The sequence below is a fragment of the Balaenoptera physalus genome (genome assembly GCF_965194825.1).
Source record: "Balaenoptera physalus genome assembly, chromosome: 7".
Lineage (NCBI taxonomy): Eukaryota > Metazoa > Chordata > Mammalia > Artiodactyla > Balaenopteridae > Balaenoptera > Balaenoptera physalus.
In genome coordinates this window covers 74,707,554-74,730,116 of record NC_138886.1, presented here as the reverse complement: position 1 = coordinate 74,730,116, position 22,563 = coordinate 74,707,554, and the positions used below count along the sequence as shown (strand labels likewise).

Genomic DNA, 22,563 nt, shown 5'->3' with positions numbered 1-22,563 from the left:
GTATTTGGCACTTTTAACCACTCTTCTTTATCTTTCTAAAAATAATTTCTGCACTAAATATTGTGTAGCCACATTGGTCAGGGGCCTGCAAGGGGCCTGCTCTCTCAAGTAGGGTAACTAATGATGGTTAGTGAGAGACTATTTACAAAGGTGTGAGCAGCGTTAAGAGAAAACAACAGAGAATCGTGAAGCTCAAGGGGGCTACAACACCCTTGAACTATTACTCACCCCGCTGCCACACCCAGGCCTGAAGGGGCAACAGGGAGCTCTTTTAGAAGTTGAGTAGCTGATGTGAGTTATGGTCTTTGGCAAAAAAATACAGCCAACATTGGCCACCTGGTAGGGAAAGACCCAGGGGAGTACATACTCCAACCTTACTCCCCTCCCCTCACCTGCTGTCTGCCATCATGGCCAAACTCAACTGGAAGCTAGAGGGATGGCATTGGTTTGATGCAGTCCCCAAAGACCAACTTCCTCGGGGCACAGAACACAGCAGAGAAACATAAACATAGGGTAACTGAAGTGACACGTTGAAAATATCTATCAGAGTAAACGTGAATGCATATTTACAAAATAAGTGTAGAATATAAAGAATAATAATACAACGCCTACCTTTATACCCTATCTCTTACCCTCAGAGTGAAAGATGGCTTCAGTGCTCTCCTAACCTGGATTTCCTCTTTCACTTATTCGTTGGCCCCTGAGAATTTCTTACCAGCTCATTGATACATATTATTTATATTTTGTCCAGCATTCTTTGCTGTTTTCAGTAGAAGAGTTCCTCAGGGTATCTTGTCTGAGAATCTGCTAGATACAGAAGCTCCTTGTTCCTTTTCAGACTGCTTTTTCCTTGACTTCTTAGTGTGGCAGGATGGAATTTTTACCTTGCTGTCTATTGCACTTTTTATTCTCGCAGGTAGGAGAATTTGTCTTTGGCATTTTATAAGACAGAGTAAAGAGACACAGATTTTTGCAAACGTATCATGTATCAAAATTATGCTCATGCTTTGTGAGGTTCTCAGTGTGAGCAAGAGAAAGGGTTCTTTGTCCTCAGGCCTCTTCACTCTTTCGAACTTCCATCCCGTAATTTCTTTTTTGTTATTCCAGATCTCCTTCAACTTCTCCTTCTCAGAAATGCTTCTTTGCTTCATATTTCTAACGCAGTTTCAGCCTCAAATCAAAGGCTTCCTGTCCATGTACACTAACTTCTCTCTTTCTCTTTTATTTTTTTTTAAAAATCTGAGCTAATTGAGTCTTCTTTCATCCCTAGAACAACTCCAGGTGGTAGGTAGAAGACGGGATACTGGTATTAGCTTTGTATAAGAAGACAGCAAGAATGAAAGCACTGAGCCTGTGTGTGCCCAAGGTTAAATAGATATCTAGATGAATTTTAAATATTTTGACTGAGAGGGAGTAGAACAGCTGTCCATACAATTAAAAAATTTTTTTTAATTTAAAATAAAAGAGCAGCAACAATCTCCAAATAAAGTTAATAGAATTTTTTTAAATGCCATGAATATGTTTTTCTAAAACAACCAAGCAAATCTGTGAATTTAGGTAAACATGCCCAGGTCTCCCAATGCCCTTGTTAGTCTTGTGTGCTTTAGGCCGCTTGCTTCCCTTTGTCAACCCGAATTGTCAATCTGACCATTTCTTAAAAAATCAGATATATTTTAAATTTAAAAAAATCCTCACAAAAATTTTCCCTTTGAATTCTAAGCCAGGGTGAAACTTAATTGCAGTTATAAACCCTCCAAGCAATGGTTTATCTGGAATTGCCAACATAACCCCATGTTCAGCAATGCAAATGACACAGCTATAATAAAAGAAATAAGAAAGGTTTAAATATGTTGTCTAAGAACTTGAGCACATTGAAAGTGATTTATGAGCAAGCAGATTAAACATTTAAATGCCTTTCCTAGCAATGGTATATTTTTCAATACAACAAGCGCTCTCATATATGATTCTGTATTCCACGACAACACTGCTTCTGACAATATAAGTCCTTTCTGAAAGGGTAACATTTTCAATCCAAGATTAAAATCTTGGAAACTTGTCAACAGAAAAGGATGATAATATGAGCGAAACAGCAGCTATCAAAGAAAAATGCCTTGAAAGTAATTTCTGTAATGGTCAACTTCTAGAAATTTTCCCTTCCCCTTTTACTCTTAAGTAAAGGGGTTGGCCTGAAGGTCATTTTAATATTTTGGATAAGTACAGTTACAAACCAGAAATTCATGAACAGAGGAAAAAGCAAGTCATTTACTACCGCAAAAATCAACTTTTTACATTGCCTTTCTTATTTCCATTTCTAATACAGACCATAGGGAATATTTTTCTTTTGATGAATAGGGGTTTAAGCAATGAGTTGACAATAAACCCTTGAATTTCGTGAGGCACTAAAAATTAGAGGATCAGAGAGTCGTATGTTTTCTTGAGTATATTTCCATAATTTTTTCCTATGTTACTTTATTTAATCTTGCACTACTCCAGAGACTAGAACTGAATGACCTACTAGGTCTCTTCCATTTTTTTCTTATAATTCTCTTTTTCTGTTTAAGATGTGGGTGATCTCTTTAATCTCTGGTGTGCCCTTGGCTATACTGCAGGTAAATTGGGGTGATTCTCAGTTTTACTAGCTACACAGGATGGAGTTCTGTGGGCCAAAGAGTATATCTGAAAAAGTTCAAACCATTTGTACACTTTTATTACTGTGATATTTCTAAATTATTTTATTCCCATCACACACTATGGTAGCTAAAGTGAATTTCAAAATCTAATTTCTTACTTTTCCTTTAGTTAGATATATCTTTCCTCTTTAATACTCTTTTCTTCCCTGAATACTCAGCGTTTTCCTTATCACTGTTCTGAGTTCTTCAGATCACAAATACACACACACATACCCACACACATTCTGTTTCTTCCTCAAAACTTACATTTTCATTTATTTGATGATCAATCAAGTATCATTCAACACCTAATTATTAACCATCTACTACTCTCTGCCATGCAGGCCCTGTGCTGTCTCCAGGGGCTGTGGAGTGCATGTCTAAAGTAGACATGCACTTGTTTTAGGTAGCATAAAGGAGCATAAAGGTCTGATAAAGGAGCTAGATGTGTTACCAGCCATCAGACTCCAGAGTGATGATCCTAGAAGAGGGATAAACAGATGGGGGAGGGAGGCTCATAGAGGACCAAGGTACCCAGTCTCAGGGGTCAGAGAAATCTCCCTAGAGCAGCACTTCCCAACGTGTGGTCCTTGGGTGAAGCATCATTATCACCTGGGAACTTGTTAGAAATGCATTCTGAGGCCCCATCCCAGGACTACTAAATCAAAAACTCTAGGGATGGGTCTTCTGTCTGTTTCGTAATAAGCCCTCTGGGTGGTTCTGATACATGCTCGACTTTAATAACAACTGCCTCAGAGGCAGTAACAACTTTATAAGGAAAAGATGCTTTCTTTACCATCAGGCTCATTTACATAATTGATACCTCTTGAAAATTAAGTCATCTAAGATCTCCCATTGTTCTCTTTGTCTCTAAACTGTACCAAAAGAAAAAAGAAAAAAAGAAAGAAACAGCTTCCATTTTAAACAAGTATTACTTACATATACTTTCTCTATCCAGCACACATTTAAATGGTTTAAAGATAGATGACAAATAACTAATTACTTTAGAGTTGCACAATGCAAAACAACATCATTAACAGCAACAACCCATTTCTATCGAAAGCAAAATGGGCAGAATTGTCCAAATTAATGAAATGGGTCTTCCTGGAAATCTAGTTTGGTTTGTGAATGTGAGAACATCTGTGTCCTAGTAGCCAATATTTTGGAGTACTGTTCTGACTATTTCTGGGAGATAATGGAGCAGGCAAGTTTCCATTCTTATCCCTATGGCATAAGAGTAGAATTCACTATCTTCTTGCCCCATACCCTCTTCTCCATGGGAATGAAGGCAAATGGAAGAAATGAAATAAACTGAACAAGAGCTGAACTAATTAAGTGATGTTTTAATTATAGTTCTACATTATAAGTAGAATGATAGAATTTATTTTTTGATAACAATATATACTTATTTTTGTGTATAAGAACCAACTGTATACAGCTACTGGTGAATCATTTTATAAAGAATTATTTGGAAATTAAATAGGCATCTTAAAACTCAAAAGTTGTTCATTGTACAATGGTAATATGAGAGTTTTTCACAATTTTCATAAACATTATGCTAATATATTATTTTTTCCTACTTAATAATGTTATTAATAATTCAATATACTATTATAATAATTCAGATTATGTCATGTTACAAATCATTCCCTGAAATATAATTACAAATCTAGTGGGTCACTAAATTCTTTAAATATCTCTCATCATTCTTAAAAATACACCCTTGTACACACAACTGTGTTAAATCTATTCTTAATCTGTTCACCTCATCCTGATTTATTTTAAGCTCCATCATCCCTTTTTAAAAAAATTTTATTGAAACATAGTTGATTTACAATGTTGTGATAGTTTCAGATGTACAGCAAAGTGAGTCAATTATACATACATATATATGTTCTTTTTTTACATTCTTTTCCATTATAGGTTATTACAAGATACTGAGTATAGTTCCCTGTGCTATACAGTATGTCCTCATTGGTTATCTATTTTATATGTACTGTGTATATTTTAATCCCAAACTCCTAATTTATACCTCTCCCCCTTCCTCTTTGGTAACCATAAGTTTGTTTTCTATGTCTGTAAGTCTATTTCTGTTTCGTAAATAAGTTCATTTGTATCATCTTTTTTGGATTCCATGTATGAGTGATATCATATGATATTTGTCTTTGTCTGGCTTACTGCACTTAGTATGGTAATATCTAGGTCCATCCATGTTGCTGCAAATGGCATTGTTTCATTCTTTTTTATGGCTGAGTAATATTCCATTGCATATATATAGCACATCTTCTTTATCCATTTATCTGTCTATGGACACCTAAGTTGCATCCATGTCTTGGCTATTGTAGAAAGTGCTGCTATGAACATTGGGGTGCACATATCTTTTTTTTTTTTTTTTTTTTTTGCCACGCCACACAGCTTGTGGGGTCTTAGTTCCCTGACCAGAGATTTAACCTGGGCCTCAGCAGTGAAAGTGTGGAGCACTAACCACTGAACAGGCAGGGAATTCCAAGGTGCATGTATCTTTTTGAATTATGGTTTTCTCTGGATATATGCCCAGGAGTGCGATTGCAGGATCATATTGTAGCTCTATTTTTAGTTTTTTAAGGAACCTCCATACTGTTCTCCATGATGGTTGTACCATTTTACACTCCCACCAACAGTGTAGGAGGCTTCCTTTTTTCTCCACACCTTCTCCAGTATTTATTATTTGTAGACTTTTTGATGATGGCCATTCTGACCAGTGTGAGGTAGTTTTGATTTGTATTTCTGTAATAATTAGTGATATTGAGCCTATTTTCATGTGTCTTTTGGCCATCTGTGTGTCTTTGGAGAAATGTCTATTTAGATCTTCTGCCCATTTTTTGATTGTTTGTTTGTTTGGTTTTTTATATTGAGCTGTGTGAGCTGTTTATATATTTTGGAGATTATTTCCTTATCGGTTGCATTGTTTGTAAATATTTTCTCCCATTCTGTAATTTGTCTTTTTGTTTTGTTTATGGTTTCCTTTGCTATGCATTTCTATACACTAACAATGAAAGATCCAAAAGAGAAATTAAGGAGACAATCCCATTTACCATTGCACCAAATATAATAAGGAATAAACCTACCTAAGGAGGCAAAAGACCTGTACTCTAAAAACTATAAGACACTGATGAGAGAAATCAAAGATGACACAAATAGATGGAAATATGCTCTGTGTTCTTGGATTAGAAGAATCAATATTGTCAAAATGACTACCCAAGGCAGTCTATAGATTCAATGCAATTCCTATCAAATTACCAATGGCATTTTTCAAATGGCATTTTTCCAAATAGCCAAAGCAATCTTGAGAAAGAAAAACAGAGCTGGAGGAATCAGGCTCCTTGACTTCAGACTATACTACAAAACTATACATTAAAACGGTATGTTACTGACACAAAAACAGACATATAGATCAATGGAACAGAATAGAAAACCCAGAAATAAACTCATGCATCTATGGTCAATTAATCTATGACAAAGGAATCAAAAATATACAATGGATAAAAGAATCTCTTCAATAAATGGTGCTGGGGAAACTGAACAGCTACATATAAGAGAATAAAATTAGAACATTCTCTAACACCATACATCATCTCTTTCTTGGACTTCTTCAATACTTGCTAACTGGACTCCCAGCCCACTGTCTTTACCCCCCAACCCCATTCTAACCACATCATGACAAGGTTTATCTAACATGCATATAAATCATATTATTCTCATAATGAAAATTCTTAACTGTCCCTCTCTGGCATAAAGCCTTTTGTAATCGGGTCCTTGTTGATTTCTCAATTTTCATCTTCTCACACTTCCAACTTCCCTCTTCTCTAAAGCAATATAAACTTATTTGCAGTTTTTTTGAAATTGCCAACTCTTTTCTTGCTTCTGTGAGATTGAGACTGTTGCTTCCTCTACCTGGAATGCCCTCCTCTTCCTAGAATGCCTAGATAACTCATACCCATCATTCAACACTAAGCATTATCTCTTTTCTTCCAGTAAACTGGACTCCTTCGTATTTGTTTCCTTACAACAATACAAATTTATTTATTATTATTATATATACACATGGCATATAAATAAAACATATTGTAGCCAGAGTGCACAAGCTCATACTATCTTTAAGATAATGCTCTCTCTTCGTGGGGAAGAGGAAAACACAACTATATTTATAATGATTTATTTTGTAAAAAGTAATTTGAAGCAAATGGCAAAATGTTCAAATTAGATAAACTTGAGTAGTGGATGTATGAATGTTGGTTCAGTTTTCTCTGTACTTTAAAATATTTTCAATATGTTTCATGATTTAAAATAAGTTGAAAAAATATAGTAGCTTATTGTTAAATCATGGGATAAATAGCCAAGGAGGTTGTAGAATCTTTGCTTTGGGAGATTATAAAATCTACACTTAGAAAAAAACTTTAAGATTTCAAGTTATGGGTTCCAACCACTCACTGGATATTTGTGTTCCAGTCCACACTTAAGTAAATTCATTTATAGAAAACTCAGCACCTTTCTGAGCCCATCTGGAATTCCTGCTCTGTCCCACTTCTACTTCTTTGAAGGCACTGAAGTAACTGTGGGTTTTCTCTTTTTAATATTTCATTCTGTCTTCTCAGTATGATTTTATTGACGTCTTTTCATCATCCTGATCACTCCTTTTAGGATACAATCCAGAGTTTCTCTTAGTGTGTGGAGCCGAAAGTGAATGCAGTCTACATAGAGAAGAGCAGAGGCATTGCCTCACTCATTTTAGACACTTTATTTGTCTGACATAATCTCAGGTTTACATGAACACTTTTGAAAATCAAATCACACAAGTGAAGCATTTGAAGGTTGCTGCTGTCAAGTCTGATTTCCTCCATTCTCTGTAAACTTGAATCACTAGCCCTTCACATAGGGCTAGCATAAGAGGTTGGGAAAAAATTGTTAATTGAATTAAAAAAATTTGTTGAATGTATGATCAATCATTATTTCCTTTTGGGTACTAATTGTCCGTTGGCTATAAGTCTGTACAATTGTAATATCATTTAGGCTGCTTTTCTCCCATCTTGCCTTCAAGGGTATCATAAGAGAACTTGTCAAAAGCTTTTCTGAAATCTAGCTACACTATTTCTACTCTATTTCTCTGATCTCTCAGTGCAGTAACTCTGTCACTAGGAAATGAGGTTAGTGTGACAGGACTATTCTTAGTGAGCTCATGCTAAGTTTACCACTTCTTTTTCTAAGTGCTCAGAAGCTATTGTTTAAAAAAAAAAATTGTTCTAGAACTTTGCCCAGAACAGATGTCAAGCTCAGTGCTCTCTAGTTCATGAATACACATTCTTCCTCTTTTTATAAATCCAAATGACACTTACTTGTATCCAGTTTTCCAGGAGCTCATTTCCTCTGCGGGGTTTCTCAAGTGCACTGACAGTGATTCAGCCATTTCCGTAAGTTCTGTGAGGACGCTGAAATATACTCCTGCGCCAAGAGTCTACGATTCATTTAGCACAGCATTTCTTAACCTCCCCATTTATTTAAGAATACACCTATCATCTATTTGAGAAGGGAAAAGGAAATTGATTAGAGTAAGCTGTAGTTGAGGTCCTGTTTGGTTTGATGGTCAATATCAAAGTGAATCAAGTCAAGAGAAGAAAGTGTTATTAAAGGGTTTGTAGTATATGCAACGCTATGCTAGGTGCTGAGGGATGACAATAAGATAAAGACAGGGCTTCCCCGGTGGCGCAGTGGTTAGGAATCCGCCTGCCAATGCAGGGGACACGGGTTCGTGCCCCGGGCCGGGAAGATCCCACATGCCGCGCAGCGGCTAGGCCCGTGAGCCACAACTACTGAGCCTGCGCGTCTGGAGCCTGTGCTCCGCAACGGGAGAGGCCGCGACAGTAAGAGGCCCGCGCACCGCGATGAAGAGTGGCCCCCGCTTGCCACAACTGGAGAAAGCCCTCGCACAGAAACGAAGACCCAACACAGTCAAAAATAAATAAATAAATAAATAAATTTATAAAAAAAAAAAAAAAAAAAAAGATAAAGACAAAGCCCTGGTCTTATAAATTTGATAGTCAAGTTGAGGGCCATAAAACTTGTAATACTATAACCCATATGGTTTAATTTGGGAACAAAGTGGACCTTCAAAGGCCACAATCCTTGCCATCAAAAGGAATAAAAAATAACTCAAGTTGTCTCCTTATATTCCTTAACACTATCAAGAAGGTAAATTAAAAAGCTTCTTTTAAGGGTTGCCAATATAGCTATGGTGTCTGTTGGCTGCTTCGGTGGCCAGAGATTGTTAGTAAATTCTAAACCTAGGTGTGTGCTAAAATGAACCTTCATTTGTGGTAAAATCTATATTTGAGTTGAAATGTTGGTATGCCAATAGGAGAAGAAAGGGGTATTGGTTCTACTGCTAAGCCAGCCCTTCATGCTACCAGGATTGTTGGGAGAGGAGAGGGTAGGAGTAGAAAGCAGGACAGCAGGAAGAGTAGCTGCTGAAGAGAGCAACAATGCCTTGGTCCTTGGGATCTTTCCTACATGCTACCTCCTATGCAAAGAGATTCCCATTTATTGAACACCTTCCTTGTGTCAGGAGTGCTATTAGGTACTTTGCATACTGTATTACCATCATTCCTCCACAATCCTGTAAGATAGTCAGTAGTATCCTTTTTTACAAGTGAAGGAATTGAGCTCAGAGAGGTGAAGTCATTTGCTCAAAGGTCACACCAATGCTAAATGGCAGACCTGGGATTTAACCTCAGATGCATCTGATTTCAAAGCTATTTCTTTTTTATTACATGACACTATCCAGATTAAAACAAATCAGGACTTGAGAAGACTTTTCTTCCTGTCCTTATAAAATGTCTTGTCTCTGAAAGACAAGGCAGAATTCCATGCCATGTTTCAAATAGATTGCCATATTCTGCTAGTTTTATTAAATATACTTTAACTTTTATATTATAGAATAAATACAGTCAAATTATTTCAATGAAGTAATGTCATTCTATTACCATGTACAGGTGAAATGTATTTTCACAAACGTTCTCTCTATTTGGGACATAATATCAAGAAAGTGAAATCTGCAAAGATAACTCCTTGCTACCCGATTATTTACTGCATGAGAACAATGCTTGGTGAATGTCTGGCCCTTGGCTGAACTGACTTTCCTAGTTATTAATGCAACAGGTGCTGCAAAATGAGGTCTGTGAACTGAAGGCCAATTTTTGTGCAGAGGATAAAATGTGAAGCAATAGATAGCTCAGGAGAGGACATGGTATATGGGGATACAGTGTCCCTGCAAGGGACAGACATATATTGCTGAGCAAGGGCTCTTCCAAAGTGTCCTGGCAGTTAATCCAATCAGAACTCTGAGCTCTAAATTAAAGCAGGAAAAGAACAGCAGAAAGACAGAGCACCCATAACCTGGAGCGGAAGGTCCCCAGAGAGAACACTGCAGGAGCAATAAGGCTCTTTTTCTCTTTGTTTCTATTTGCTTCCTTTACAGGAACTTGGAACGCCTGGTTGTAAGGACTTGGGTTAAAAATGCAGATGTGTGAGTGAGGATTATTAGCTTTTGGGAGGTAACCGACTGGAGACAACTAGAGATGCCAGAATATTCCTGTGTGGGCATAAAAGCTCTGTGTGTGTGTGTGTGTGTGTGTGTGTGTGTGTGTATGTGTTGAGGAGGGTGTTAGGAAAGGGGCAGCCATCTGAAAATGACCCTGACCATCTCCTACCTGGAGGGATTTTTGTAAGGAATAGGCAATGGATGTCTGGACCATCTCTCAACAGCATAGTGATGCTGCAGCCTTTACACTGGACTTTGTCCACTCTTTTGCCCGTTTCCTCCCCTAGCCACCATGAATGCCTGTTGCCTGGGTATGACATGACCCTTCATAGTTCATAGTTCATTCTCAGACAACATACCTGACAGTGACCTATGTGGAGTTTCACATAGTGGGTCCCATCCATTCAGTCATTCAGTCATTCATTCTCAAACATTTACTGAATTTCTACTGTGTGTAGGTAGCAGTTCCAGGCACTAGGGATTGATATCAAGTTAAATACCTCTCTTAAGACCTCATGATGTCGTGGAGGTTTGAGCCATGTGAAAGACAACTAATAGCCTGAGGATAGTACCATAACACAGATGCATAAAGATACAGAGTTGGCACGAAGGAGGGTATGGTTGATTATGCTTGCACAAGGAAGAAAATGCTGCAGAAAACCTTCATGGTTAAGATGCTAGGTTGTTTTTGGAATCAAACTCAATGAATTCAAATCCTGGTTTTGTCACTTTTGAGCTAGCTAAACTAGAACAAATTACTTAACTAACCTTGAGTGGCCTCCACAAAATGCATGACCATTATCACATGGGTTCTTGTAATAATTAAATGAGATGATGTGGGTAGAGTGGTTTGTAAATGCCTGGCATATAGAAATTACTCAGTAAACTTTCATTAGTATTATATTATTATTGTTATTTTTGCTATCATTAGTTGTGAAAATAATAAGGCTTCCCAGAGGACATATTTCAGCTGAGACTGGAAGGGTAAGTCGTGGTCACTAGGCCAGTGATGGGAGGGTAGTTTCTGGGATTGGGATGGAGAGGACTTTGCAGAAGAGGAAACAGGATATGCAATGGCCCAGGGCCTCAGGGAGCATAATATCGATAAATTTGAGGTAGCCAGTCAGGCAGAATTAGTTTAGCTCTAAGCACATTATTTAGTTTTCCATTCTATTACTTACCATACTACCTTGTAGTTGTTTGGACGTAATCTGTCTTTCTTGTTTCCTCACCTGGTGAACTACTCATTCTTCTGATTCATCTGTTTCTACTGAAGCCATCTTTGCTGTAATATTTCTGGGTTCCTGAGGCCAGCTTACTTGTCTCTCCCTCTGTCCTTGCCCCCATCACACTGCATTGTGATTACTTGGTGGATGTGCCTTTTCTCCTCACCAGGGTTCTAGGATGTCTTATTCGTCTTTGTCTATTCAGCACCTGGGATTGTGGACCTGTGAAGACTGTTTTTTGTTAATTAAAAATAAAGCAGAATGGGGCTTCCCTGGTGGCACAGTGGTTGAGAATCTGCCTGCCAATGCAGGGGACATGGGTTCAAGCCCTGGTCTGGGAGGATCCCACATGCCGCGGAGCAACTGGGCCCGTGAGCCACAACTACTGAGCCTGTGCGTCTGGAGCCTGTGCTCCGCAACAAGAGAGCCCGCGATACTGAGAGGCCTGCGCACCGCGATGAAGAGTGGCACCGCTTGCCGCAACTAGAGAAAGCCCTCACACAGAAACGAAGACCCAACACAGCCAAAAATAAAAATAAAATTAATTAATTAATTAAAAAATAAATAAATAAAGCAGAATGATGAGAAATCATCCATAAGAATGGAATATCTCATTCTCTCCTGGAAGATCTGAGTCACTTTGTAACAGAGAAGTGGCCTGATTTCTAACCCAGCTGCAGAGCTTCAGATGGACTTTTTAAGACACAACTTTCTACATTTATGTGAACATTGTAGTATCTAAGGAAACAGAACCCTGGGTCCACTATGGAACCCAGGCTTCAGGTTAATCATTTATATGTAGTCCTGCTTGGTCCTGAGCCTATCAAAATTGCTTCATTTTTACCTGCCTTGCATCTTCTCCCCAAATCCTATAATAGCTCTATCTTTTCCTTTGGCTGATGAGATGCCCAGTGGTTCCTCTTCATGTGTGGTCTCTTTGCTGCAGTTAGTTAATAAGGAGTGTTCCTGATGGTCTTTATCAGATGAGGTTTAACAGTCTTATGGACATAGGAATCAAGAAATGTGGGTACTGGACCTACCTCTGTGCTAATGGAGAGACCCAGAGCCAGAGAGCAGACGGTTGGAAAGGTGGGTTCTGTTCAAGTCTGTCCCATATGGATGCTTCCTAATGGTGTAACCTAGACAAGTCCCCTGAGATCTCTGAGCCCTCAATTTTCTGCTTTATAAAATGTAGGCGATAATAATGTTAATTTAATAATAAGATAAAAGAAATATGATGGTTAATATTATGTGCCAATTTGACTAGGCTATGGTGCCCAGTCATCTGGTCAAATACTAGTCTCCATGTGGCTGAGAAGGTACTTTTTAGATGTGTAGACTTTGAATAAAGCAAATTACCCTCCATAGTGTGAGTGGGCCTCATCTAATCAGGTGAGGATCTCAAAAGCAAAGTCTGAGATTTCCTGAAGAAAAAGCAATTCTTCCTTCAGACTGCAACATAGAAAACCTGCTTTCTTTTCCAGCATGTGGATTTCAGACTCAAAACTGTAACGTCAACTCTTCTTTTTTTATTTTTAATTTTTTTTATTGCAGTATAGCTGCTTTACAATGTTGTGTTAGTTTCTGCTGTACAGCAAAGTGAATCAGCCACGTGGCTACATATATCCTCTCTTCCTTGGATTTCCTTCCCACTTAGGTCACCACAGAGCATTGAGTAGATTTCCTTGTGCTATGCTGTTGGTTCTCATTAGTTATCTATTTTATACATAATAGTGTATATATGTCAATCCCAATCTCCCTATCCATCCCACACCCCCTTCCCCTCCTTGGTATCCATACGTTTGTTCTCTACGTCTGTGTCTCTATTTCTGCTTTGCAAATAAGTTCATCTGTACCATTTTTCTAGATTCCACATATATGCGTTAATATACGATATTTGTTTTTCTCTTTCTGACTTTCTTCACTCTGTATGACAGTCTATAGGTCCATCCACCTCACTGCAAATAACTCAATTTCATTTCTTTTTATGGCTGAGTAATATTCCATTGTATATATGTGCCACATCTTCTTTATCCATTCATCTGTCGGTGGACACTTAGGTTTCTTCCATGTCCTGGCTATTGTATATAGTGCTGTGGTGAACATTGGGGTGCGTGTATCCAACTCTTATCTGAATTTCCAGTTTGCCAGCCGGCCCTATAGGTTTAAGTCTTGGCAGTTCCTTAGGAGTCAATTTCTTAAAGCCTCTTCTCTTTCTCCGTGTGTGTCTCTCTCTGTGTCTCTCTCTCTCTGTCTGTGTCTGTCTCTCTCTCTCTATATATATGTGTGTGGAGAGAGAGAGAGAGAGAGAGATGCACACATTTTTTATTGGTTTTATTTTTATTTCTCTGGAGAACTTTGACTAACACAGGGAATAAAGCGCTTGGTACACTTGCAGGCACATAGGCCTCCATTAGTATGAACAACTATTATCACTAAACTTCCTGGACCCTAGATCCTCACTTATACAATGAGGGCGTTGAGTCAGTAATCTCTGCTGTATTGTCTAGCTTCATACTCAAAAAACTTAATGGAGAGTCCTGCTTCATCAAATCTGTCCTTCTGGGGCAGGAAAACAAATTAAAGTGCCTAAATCCTTTTCTATTGATTTTTCTGACTTGATTGCAGTACTATTTATGCATTGCTACTGCTTAAGTTTCAAGATGTGCTTAAAAGTATGCCAGTGTGTTCTTGATAAGTTGAATATGAGAGAAATTTTGTACTGTTCCTGAAGATTTTCACATTCAAATAGAGCTGTGTTGTTGTTCTTGGTATATCAGAGGATAGGAATTGTTGGCCCAGAGGAAAAATTCAGATAAAGAGGAGGTTGGGAAGGAAGTCTCATTCTCTGGGAGCCCCAGTGCTGTGTGCTTGTAGATTTCACAGGGGAAAAGTATAAGTGGAGATGGGAATTATGAAAGTAAAGGCAGGGTCTCAACTTCTGAGCTTGCTTTTTGTTTTGTTTGTTTTATTTTGCTGTTATTTTTCTTTAAAAGGGAACAAAGCAGTACTTTTTGTTTTTGGAAATAATGTCAATATTCATTTATCAGAGATCTCCTTAACTATATCAGCCCATACCCCTGCCTCACAGAGGATCTATTCTCTTATATTCCTCCATCTCTGCTTTATTGTTATTAATAGAATTTATTACCTCCTGATATGTATTTATTTGTCACTTTGTCTATTGTTGGTTATTCCCACTAGAATGTAAGGTCCTTGGGAGCAGATATTTTGTCTGCTGTATTCTGTGCTGTATCCTGAAAGTTAGAATTATATTGAAGATATAATAGATGTTCAATAAATATTTTTTGAATATGTAAAAAGACCTGGAAGCAAATTTTATACTCTCTGGCACTCTAACAATATTACTGTCATTCCCTGAGGCAATGGTTGCATTATTTTTTCTTTTTCTTTACAAGGCAGAAGACTTGGTGGAGAACATGGCATATGTGGTTTCATCCTCCCTCCACAGAGACTGAAGAACTTCCAAACTGCAAATTTCTGGTGAATGGTGAGTGGCTTTATTTCTAGGTTCATGCTATGATTATATTAGCAAAATATTTCCTGTTATATCTTCTTCTGCTAAGGTATCACAATCTTAGTAATCCCAACCTGAAGCCATTGGACAGTGCTGTGACCAGCTTTGGTCATATCCTAGGTAAACCATCAGCATGTATCTCTTTGTCTCCATTTTCCCATGTGCTTCAGGAGCATTAAGTGAGATAGATATATAAATAGTCAGAAACTTTAGAATTTTCTATGTATACTATCATATCATCTGCAAACAGTGACAGTTTTACTTCTTCTTTTCCAATTTGTATTCCTTTTATTTCTTTTTCTTCTCTGATTGCTGTGGCTTGGACTTCTAAAACTATGTTGAATACAAGTGGCAAAAGTAGGCATCCTTGTCTTATTCCTGATCTTAGAGGAAATGCTTTCACCTTTTCACCATTGAGTATGATGTTAGGTGTGGGTTTGTTATATATGGCCTTCATTATGTTGAGGTAGGTTCCCTCTATGCCCACTTTCTAGAGACTTTTTATCATAAATACGTGTTGAGTTTTATCAAAAGATTTTTCTGCTTCTATTGAGATGATCATATGGTTTTTATTATTCAATTTGTTAATGTGGTGTATCACACTGATTGATTTGAAAATATTGAAAAATCTTTGCATCCTGGGATAAATCCCATTTGATCATGGTGTATGATCCTTTTAATGTATTGCTGGATTCGGTTTGCTAGTGTTCCGTTGAGGATTTTTTGTGTCTATGTTCATCAGTGATATTGGCCTGTAATTTTCTTTTTTTGTGGTACTTTTGTCTGGTTTTGGTATCAGGGCGATGGTGGCCTCAGAGAAAGAAAGATATTATATGATATCGCTTATATATAGAATCTATAGAAAATGAGATACAAATGAATTTATCTACAAAACAGAAATAGACCACAGACATAGAAAACAAATTTACGGTTACCAAAGGGGAAAGGGCGGGGGGGATAAATTAGGAGGGTGGGATTAACATATACACACTATTATATATAAAACAGATAACCAGCAAGGACCTACTGTATAGCACAGGAAACTATACTCAGTATTTTATAGTAACCTATAAGGGAAAAGAATCTGAAAGAGAATATATATAATATATAACTGAATCACTGTGCTGTATACCTGAAAGTAACACAACATTGTAAATCAACTATACTTCAATAAAATTTTTTTAAAAAGATCTAAGATAGAATGAAAAAAAAGTCAGCAAGTGGTAAACTGACTATACAAATGTTCATTACTGTAATACAAACCAGAAAGATGGTGAAAAGAAAGGGAAAGTTAAATTTCCTGAACATCTATTATGTACTTTCATGTTATTTAACTTAGTCTTCATGTCAATCTTGCAAGTTTTACAATATTATCCCCATTTTTAAAATGAGGAAACTATAGCTTAGAGCTGTACTTAAGTTTCCCAAGATCAGATGACGGTAAGTGGTTCACAAGATTTAGCTGAAGGTTTCAAAGACTCTCAAGTGGGTGTTCTTTTCATCAGGTCACACTAACCAACATGAGGAGTGCCACGCCTGGCTTTTAGGCACGTGTGTATGAATTAGAGAAAGGGGCCTCTTCTGGGTGGTCACAGCCCTGAAAGTGTAAATCTTGGTCAGCACAGGGGGCCTTGCTGGGAGGAAAAAGACGTGCCTTCCTCTAGGTGGAGGTGACCGTGCACAAGGGCTGAGGTTCTGCAAGCAGAGCATGGGCTGTTATCAGCCCCTCTTTCCTCTCAGCTGCAGAACCATGAAGTGTAGCCTTCAACATGGAAAGGATTCCTCTAACAACCTCAGACGACTCGGCATCAGCTTACACAGCAAAGTGAAACAGCATCTGTCCACGTGTCACTTTGTGGAAAGTGATGATGTAGCTGAACTCAAAGTTGTATTCACCACACTTTGGAGGAGAGTAGTTGGAATTGTTTCTCTAATCATCATTTTAGGTGAAGCCTCTTTTGAAAACCCAACAGGAAGAAGTGATGTGCAGGAAAGAGATCTGTCATTTCTGGACTCTGTGGCCTTAGCGATTCGGGAATCATTTGATTATTCGTCACTGATCACAGACCTTCAAGTTAGCATCGGCTCTCAGACCAATTAGGAATGCAGAGAATTACCCAGGTGTAGATGCGCTATTGAGGAACCTGTCTCACTGCCAACAACCATGACACTGCAGAAGTGCCCTTGCTTAATTTTTAGGAAGTGCAGCAAAATGGAGGGGCATGTTAGGCAGACCAAAAAAAAAAAAAAAATGCAGCTCTGCATTGAGATGTATTTCTTCGGTCCTTTTTTTGACATCGGTCAAATATGCAAAGGAGAACTTGAAGACTGAAAAGTACTGCAGCAGGTCATTTGAGAGATTTCTAGTGTCTGGAGTTAAAAAACTCACATGAAACAAACTCTTTGGCTTGCAGGATGCAGTTGGGTTTTGATTGCACCTGGCTGCAGACCTCTCATTACTGAAGGGCGTTTTCCTTCACTTAACAGAAACCCATGGTGGATAATAGGTTCCTGGCTGCTGGGTGGGGTGTGCACCCTCCATTCCCCATTCGACCTTCAGATCTCTACCTCGAGGACCTTCGTGCTCTGAGAGTGCTTCCAGACAAGGGACCCTGTTAACAATTCCTTAGACTATCTTTATACCTCATTGAAAAAAATGAGAATTGATGCTATTTTGAACAAACACCTGAGATAGAGCTAAACATCTGGCTGATTAGCTACAACTCTACTGTAAATATTCAGGAGGGACTTTGTTTTCAGGTATTCTGTTATCATGTCACGTGGAAAGTGTCCAACCCATTCTTCTAAAGGGTGAAGATCATTCCCAATCTCTAGAATCTTTGCCTGTCCACTAGCATAGTTATTACCATCATGCTTTCACTGAACTTTTCTAAAAAAATGAAAAATCATTTCATGTTTTTTACTGTTACAGTTATTGGAGGATTTGTTAACCAAACTAGGTGATTTGGAGAGTGCTGGTTTTGAGGGGCAAATTACATGTTTCTTTTTATTTTTATTTATTTATTATTTATTTATATTTTTTGAAGTTTTGAATTTTATTTTATTTATTTTTTTATACAGCAGGTTCTTATTAGTCATCAATTTTATACACATCCGTGTATACACGTCAATCCCAATCTCCAAATTAATCACACCACCACCCCCACCCCCCTCGGCTTTCCCCCTTGGTGTCCATACCTTTGTTCTCTACATCTGTGTCTCAATTTCTGCCCTGCAAACTGGTTCATCTGTACCATTTTTCTAGGTTCCACATATATGCGTTAATATATGATATTTGTTTTTCTCTTTCTGACTTACTTCACTCTGTATGACAGTCTCTAGGTCCATCCACATCTCTACAAATAACCCAATTTCATTCCTTTTTATGGTTGAGTAATATTCCATTGTATATATGTACCACATCTTCTTTATGCATTCGTCTGTCGATGGGCATTTAGGTTGCTTCCATATCCTGGCTATTGTAAATAGTGCTGCAATGAACACTGGGGTGCATGTGTCTTTTTGAATTATGGTTTTCTCTGGTGATATGCCCAGTAGTGGAATTGCTGGGTCATATGATAATTCTATTTTTAGTTTTTTAAGGAAACTCCATACTGTTCTCCATAGTGGCTGTATCAATTTACATTCCCACCAACAGTGCAAGAGGGTTCCCTTTTCTCCACACCCTCTCCAGCATTTGTTCTTTATAGATTTTGTGATGATGCCCATTCTAACTGGTGTGAGGTGATACCTCATTGTACTTCTGATTTGCATTTCTCTAATAATTAGTGATGTTGAGCAGCTTTTCATATACTTCTTGGCCATCTGCATGTCTTTGGAGAAATGTCTACTTAGGTCTTCTGCCCATGTTTGGATTGGGTTCTTTGTTTTTTATATGTTGAGCTGCATGAGCTGTCTATATGTTTTGGAGATTAATCCTTTGTCCATTGATTCATTTGCAAATATTTTCTCCCATTCTGAGGGTTGTCTTTTCATCTTGTTTGTAGTTTCCTTTGCTGTGCAAAAGCTTTGAAGTTTCATTAGGTCCCATTTGTTTATTTTGGTTTTTATTTCCATTACTCTAGTATGTGGATCAAAAAAGATCTTGCTGTGATTTATGTCAAAGAGTGTTCTGCCTATGTTTTCCTCTAAGAGTTTTATAGTGTCACGTCTTACATTTTGGTCTCTAATTCATTTTGAGTTCATTTTTGTGTATGGTGTTAGGGAGTGTTCTAATTTCATTCTTTTACATGTAGCTGTTCAGTTTTCCCAGCACAATTTATTGAAGAGACTGTCTTTTCTCCATTGTATATCCTTGCCTCCTTTGTCATAGATTAGTTGACCATAGGTGTGTGGGTTTATCTCTGGGCTTTCTATCCTGTTCCATTGATCTATATTTCTGTGTTTGTGCCAGTACCATATTGTCTTGATTACTGTAGCTTTGTAGTATAGTCTGAAGTCAGAGAGTCTGATTCCTCCAGCTCGTTTTTTTTCCCCTCAAGACCGCTTTGGCTATTCAGGGTCTTTTGTGTCTCCATACAAATTTTAAGAATTTTTGTTCTAGTTCTGTAAAAAATGCCATTGGTAATTTGATAGGGATTGCATTGAATCTGTAGATTGCTTTGGGTAGTAGAGTCATTTTCACAATATTGATTCTTCCAATCCAAGAACATGGTATATCTCTCCATCTGTTGGTATCATCTTTAATTTCTTTCATCAGTGTCTTATAGTTTTCTGCATATAGGTCTTTCGTCTCCCTAGCTAGGTTTATTGCTAGGTATTTTATTCTTTTTGTTGCAATGGTAAATGGGAGTGTTTCCTTAATTTCACTTTCAGATTTCTCATCATTAGTGTATAGGAATGCAAGAGATTTCTGTGCATTAATTTTGTATCCTGCAACTTTACCAAATTCATTGATTAGCTCTAGTAGTTTTCTGGTGGCATCTTTAGGATTCTCTATGTATAATACCATGTCATCTGCAAACAGTGACAGTTTTACTTCCTCTTTTCTAATTTGTATTCCTTTTATTTCTTTTTCTTCTCTGATTACCGTGGCTAGGACTTCCAAAACTATGTTGAATAATAGTGGTGAGAGTGGACATCCTTGTCTTGTTCCTGATGTTAGAGGAAATGCTTTCAGTTTTTCACCATTAAGAATGATGTTTGCTGTGGGTTTGTCGTATATGGCCTTGATTATGTTGAGGTAGGTTCCCTCTATGCCCACTTTCTGGAGAGTTGTTATCATAAATGGGTGTTGAATTTTGTCAAAAGATTTTTCTGCATCTATTGAGATGATCATATGGTTTTTATTCTTCAGTTTGTTAATATGGTGTATCACATTGATTGATTTGCATATATTGAAGAATCCTTGCATCCCTGGGATAAATCCCACTTGATCACAGTGTATGATCCTTTTAATGTGTTGTTGGATTCTGTTTGCTAGTATTTTGTTGAGAATTTTTGCATCTATATTCATGAGTGATATTGGTCTGTAATTTTCTTTTTTTGTAGTACCTTTGTCTGGTTTTGGTATCAGGGTGATGGTGGACTCATAGAATGAGTTTGGGAGTGTTCCTCTGCAATTTTTTGGAAGAGTTTGAGAAGGATAGATGTTAGCGCTTCTCTAAATGTTTGATAGAATTCACCTGTGAAGCCATCTGGTCCTTGACTTTTGTTTGTTGGAAGATTTTTAATGACATTTTCAATTTCATTACTTGTGATTGGTCTGTTCATATTCTCTATTTCTTCCTGGTTCAGTCTTGGAAGGTTATACCTTTCTAAGAATTTGTCTGTTTCTTCCAGGTTGTCCATTTTATTGGCGTAGAGTTGTTTGTAGTAGTCTCTTAGGATGCCTTGTATTTCTGCAGTGTCTGTTGTAACTTCTCCTTTCTCATTTCTAATTTTATTGATGTGAGTCCTCTCCCTCTTTTTCTTGATGAGTCTGGCTAATGGTTTATCAATTTTGTTTATCTTCTTAAAGAACCAGCTTTTAGTTTTATTGATCTTTGCTGTTGTTTTCTTTGTTCCTATTTCATTTATTTCTGCTCTGATATTTATGATTTTTTCCTTCTGTTAACTTTGGGTTTTGTTTGTTCTTCTTTTTCTAGTTCCTTTAGGTGTAAGGTTAGATTGTTTATTTGAGATGTTTGTTGTTTCTTGAGGTAGGATTGTATTGCTATAAACTTCCCTCTTAGAACTGTTTTTGCTGCATCCCATAGGTTTTGTATCATCGTGTTTTCATTGTCATTTGTCTCTAGATATTTTTTGATTTCCTGTTTGATTTCTTCAGTGATCTCTTGGTTATTTAGTAGTGTATTGTTTAGCCTCCATGTGTTTGTTTTTTACATTTTTTCCCTGTAATTGATTGCTAATCTTATAGCATTGTGGTCAGAAAAGATGTTTGATATGATTTCAATATTCTTAAGTTTACTGAGGCTTGATTTGTGACCCAAGATGTGATCCATCCTGGAGAATGTTCCATGTGCACTTGAGAAGAAAGTGTAATCTGCTGTTTTTGGATGGAATGTCCCATAAATATCAATTAAATCTATCTGGTCTATTGTGTCATTTAAAGCTTGTGTTTCCTTATTAATTTTCTGTTTGGATGATCTGTCCATTAGTGTTAGTGCGGTGTTAAAGTCCCCCACTGTTTTTGTGTTACTGTCGATTCCCTCTTTTAGAACTGTTAGCAGTTGCCTTATGTATTGAGGTGCTCCTATGTTGGATGCATATATATTTATAATTGTTATATCTTCTTCTTGGATTGATCCCTTGATCATTATGTAGTGTCCTTCCTTGTCTCTTGTAACATTCTTTATTTTAAAGTCTATTTTATCTGATATGAGTATTGCTACTCCAGCTTCTTTTGATTTCCATTTGCATGGAATATCTTTTTCCATGCCCTCACTTTCAGTCTGTATGTGTCCCTAGGTCTGAAGTGGGTCTCATGTAGACAGCATATATATGGATCTTGTTTTTGTATCTGTTCAGCCAGTCTGTGTCTTTTGGTTGGGGCATTTAATCCATTTACATTCAAGGTTATTATCGATATGTCTGTTCCTATTACCATTTTCTTAACTGTTTTGGGTTTGTTTTTGTGGGTCTTTTCCTTCTCTTGTGTTTCCCACTTAGAGAAGTTTCTTTATCATTTGTTGTAAAGCTGGTTTTGCATTGCTGAATTCTCTTAGCTTTTGTTTGTCTGAAAAGTTTTTGACTTCTCCATCGAATCTGAATGAGATCCTTGCTGGGTAGAGTAATCTTGATTGTAGGTTTTTCTCTTTCATCACTCTAAGTATATCCTGCCACCCCCTTCTGGTGTGCAGAGTTTCCACTGAAAAATCAGCTGATAACCTTATTGGGATTCCTTTGTATGTTATTTTTTGTTTTTCCCTTGCTCCTTTTAACATTTTTTCTTTGAATTTAATTTTTGTTAGCTTGATTAATATGTGTCTTGGTGTGTTTTTCCTAGGGTTTATCCTCTATGGGGCTCTCTGTGCTTCCTGGAGTTGGGTGACAATTTCCTTTCCCATGTTAGGGAAGTTGTCCACAATAATCTCT

At 37.5% G+C, this 22,563-nt stretch overlaps 1 protein-coding gene across 4 annotated transcripts in view; it reads left to right on the top strand.

Annotated features, from left to right (window-relative positions):
• Positions 1-22,563, top strand: part of LOC309664770 (uncharacterized protein) — a 274,503-nt gene that overhangs the window by 184,050 nt on the left and 67,890 nt on the right. For 3 of the 4 annotated variants that reach the window (XM_082470542.1, XM_082470543.1, XM_082470541.1), the window contains exon 3: positions 14,888-14,979. The exons of the other annotated variant lie outside the window; for it this stretch is intronic. In XM_082470542.1, the coding sequence (XP_082326668.1) occupies positions 14,888-14,979 (92 nt within the window). The remainder of the gene's footprint in view (positions 1-14,887; positions 14,980-22,563) is intronic. 4 annotated transcript variants of the gene reach the window in all.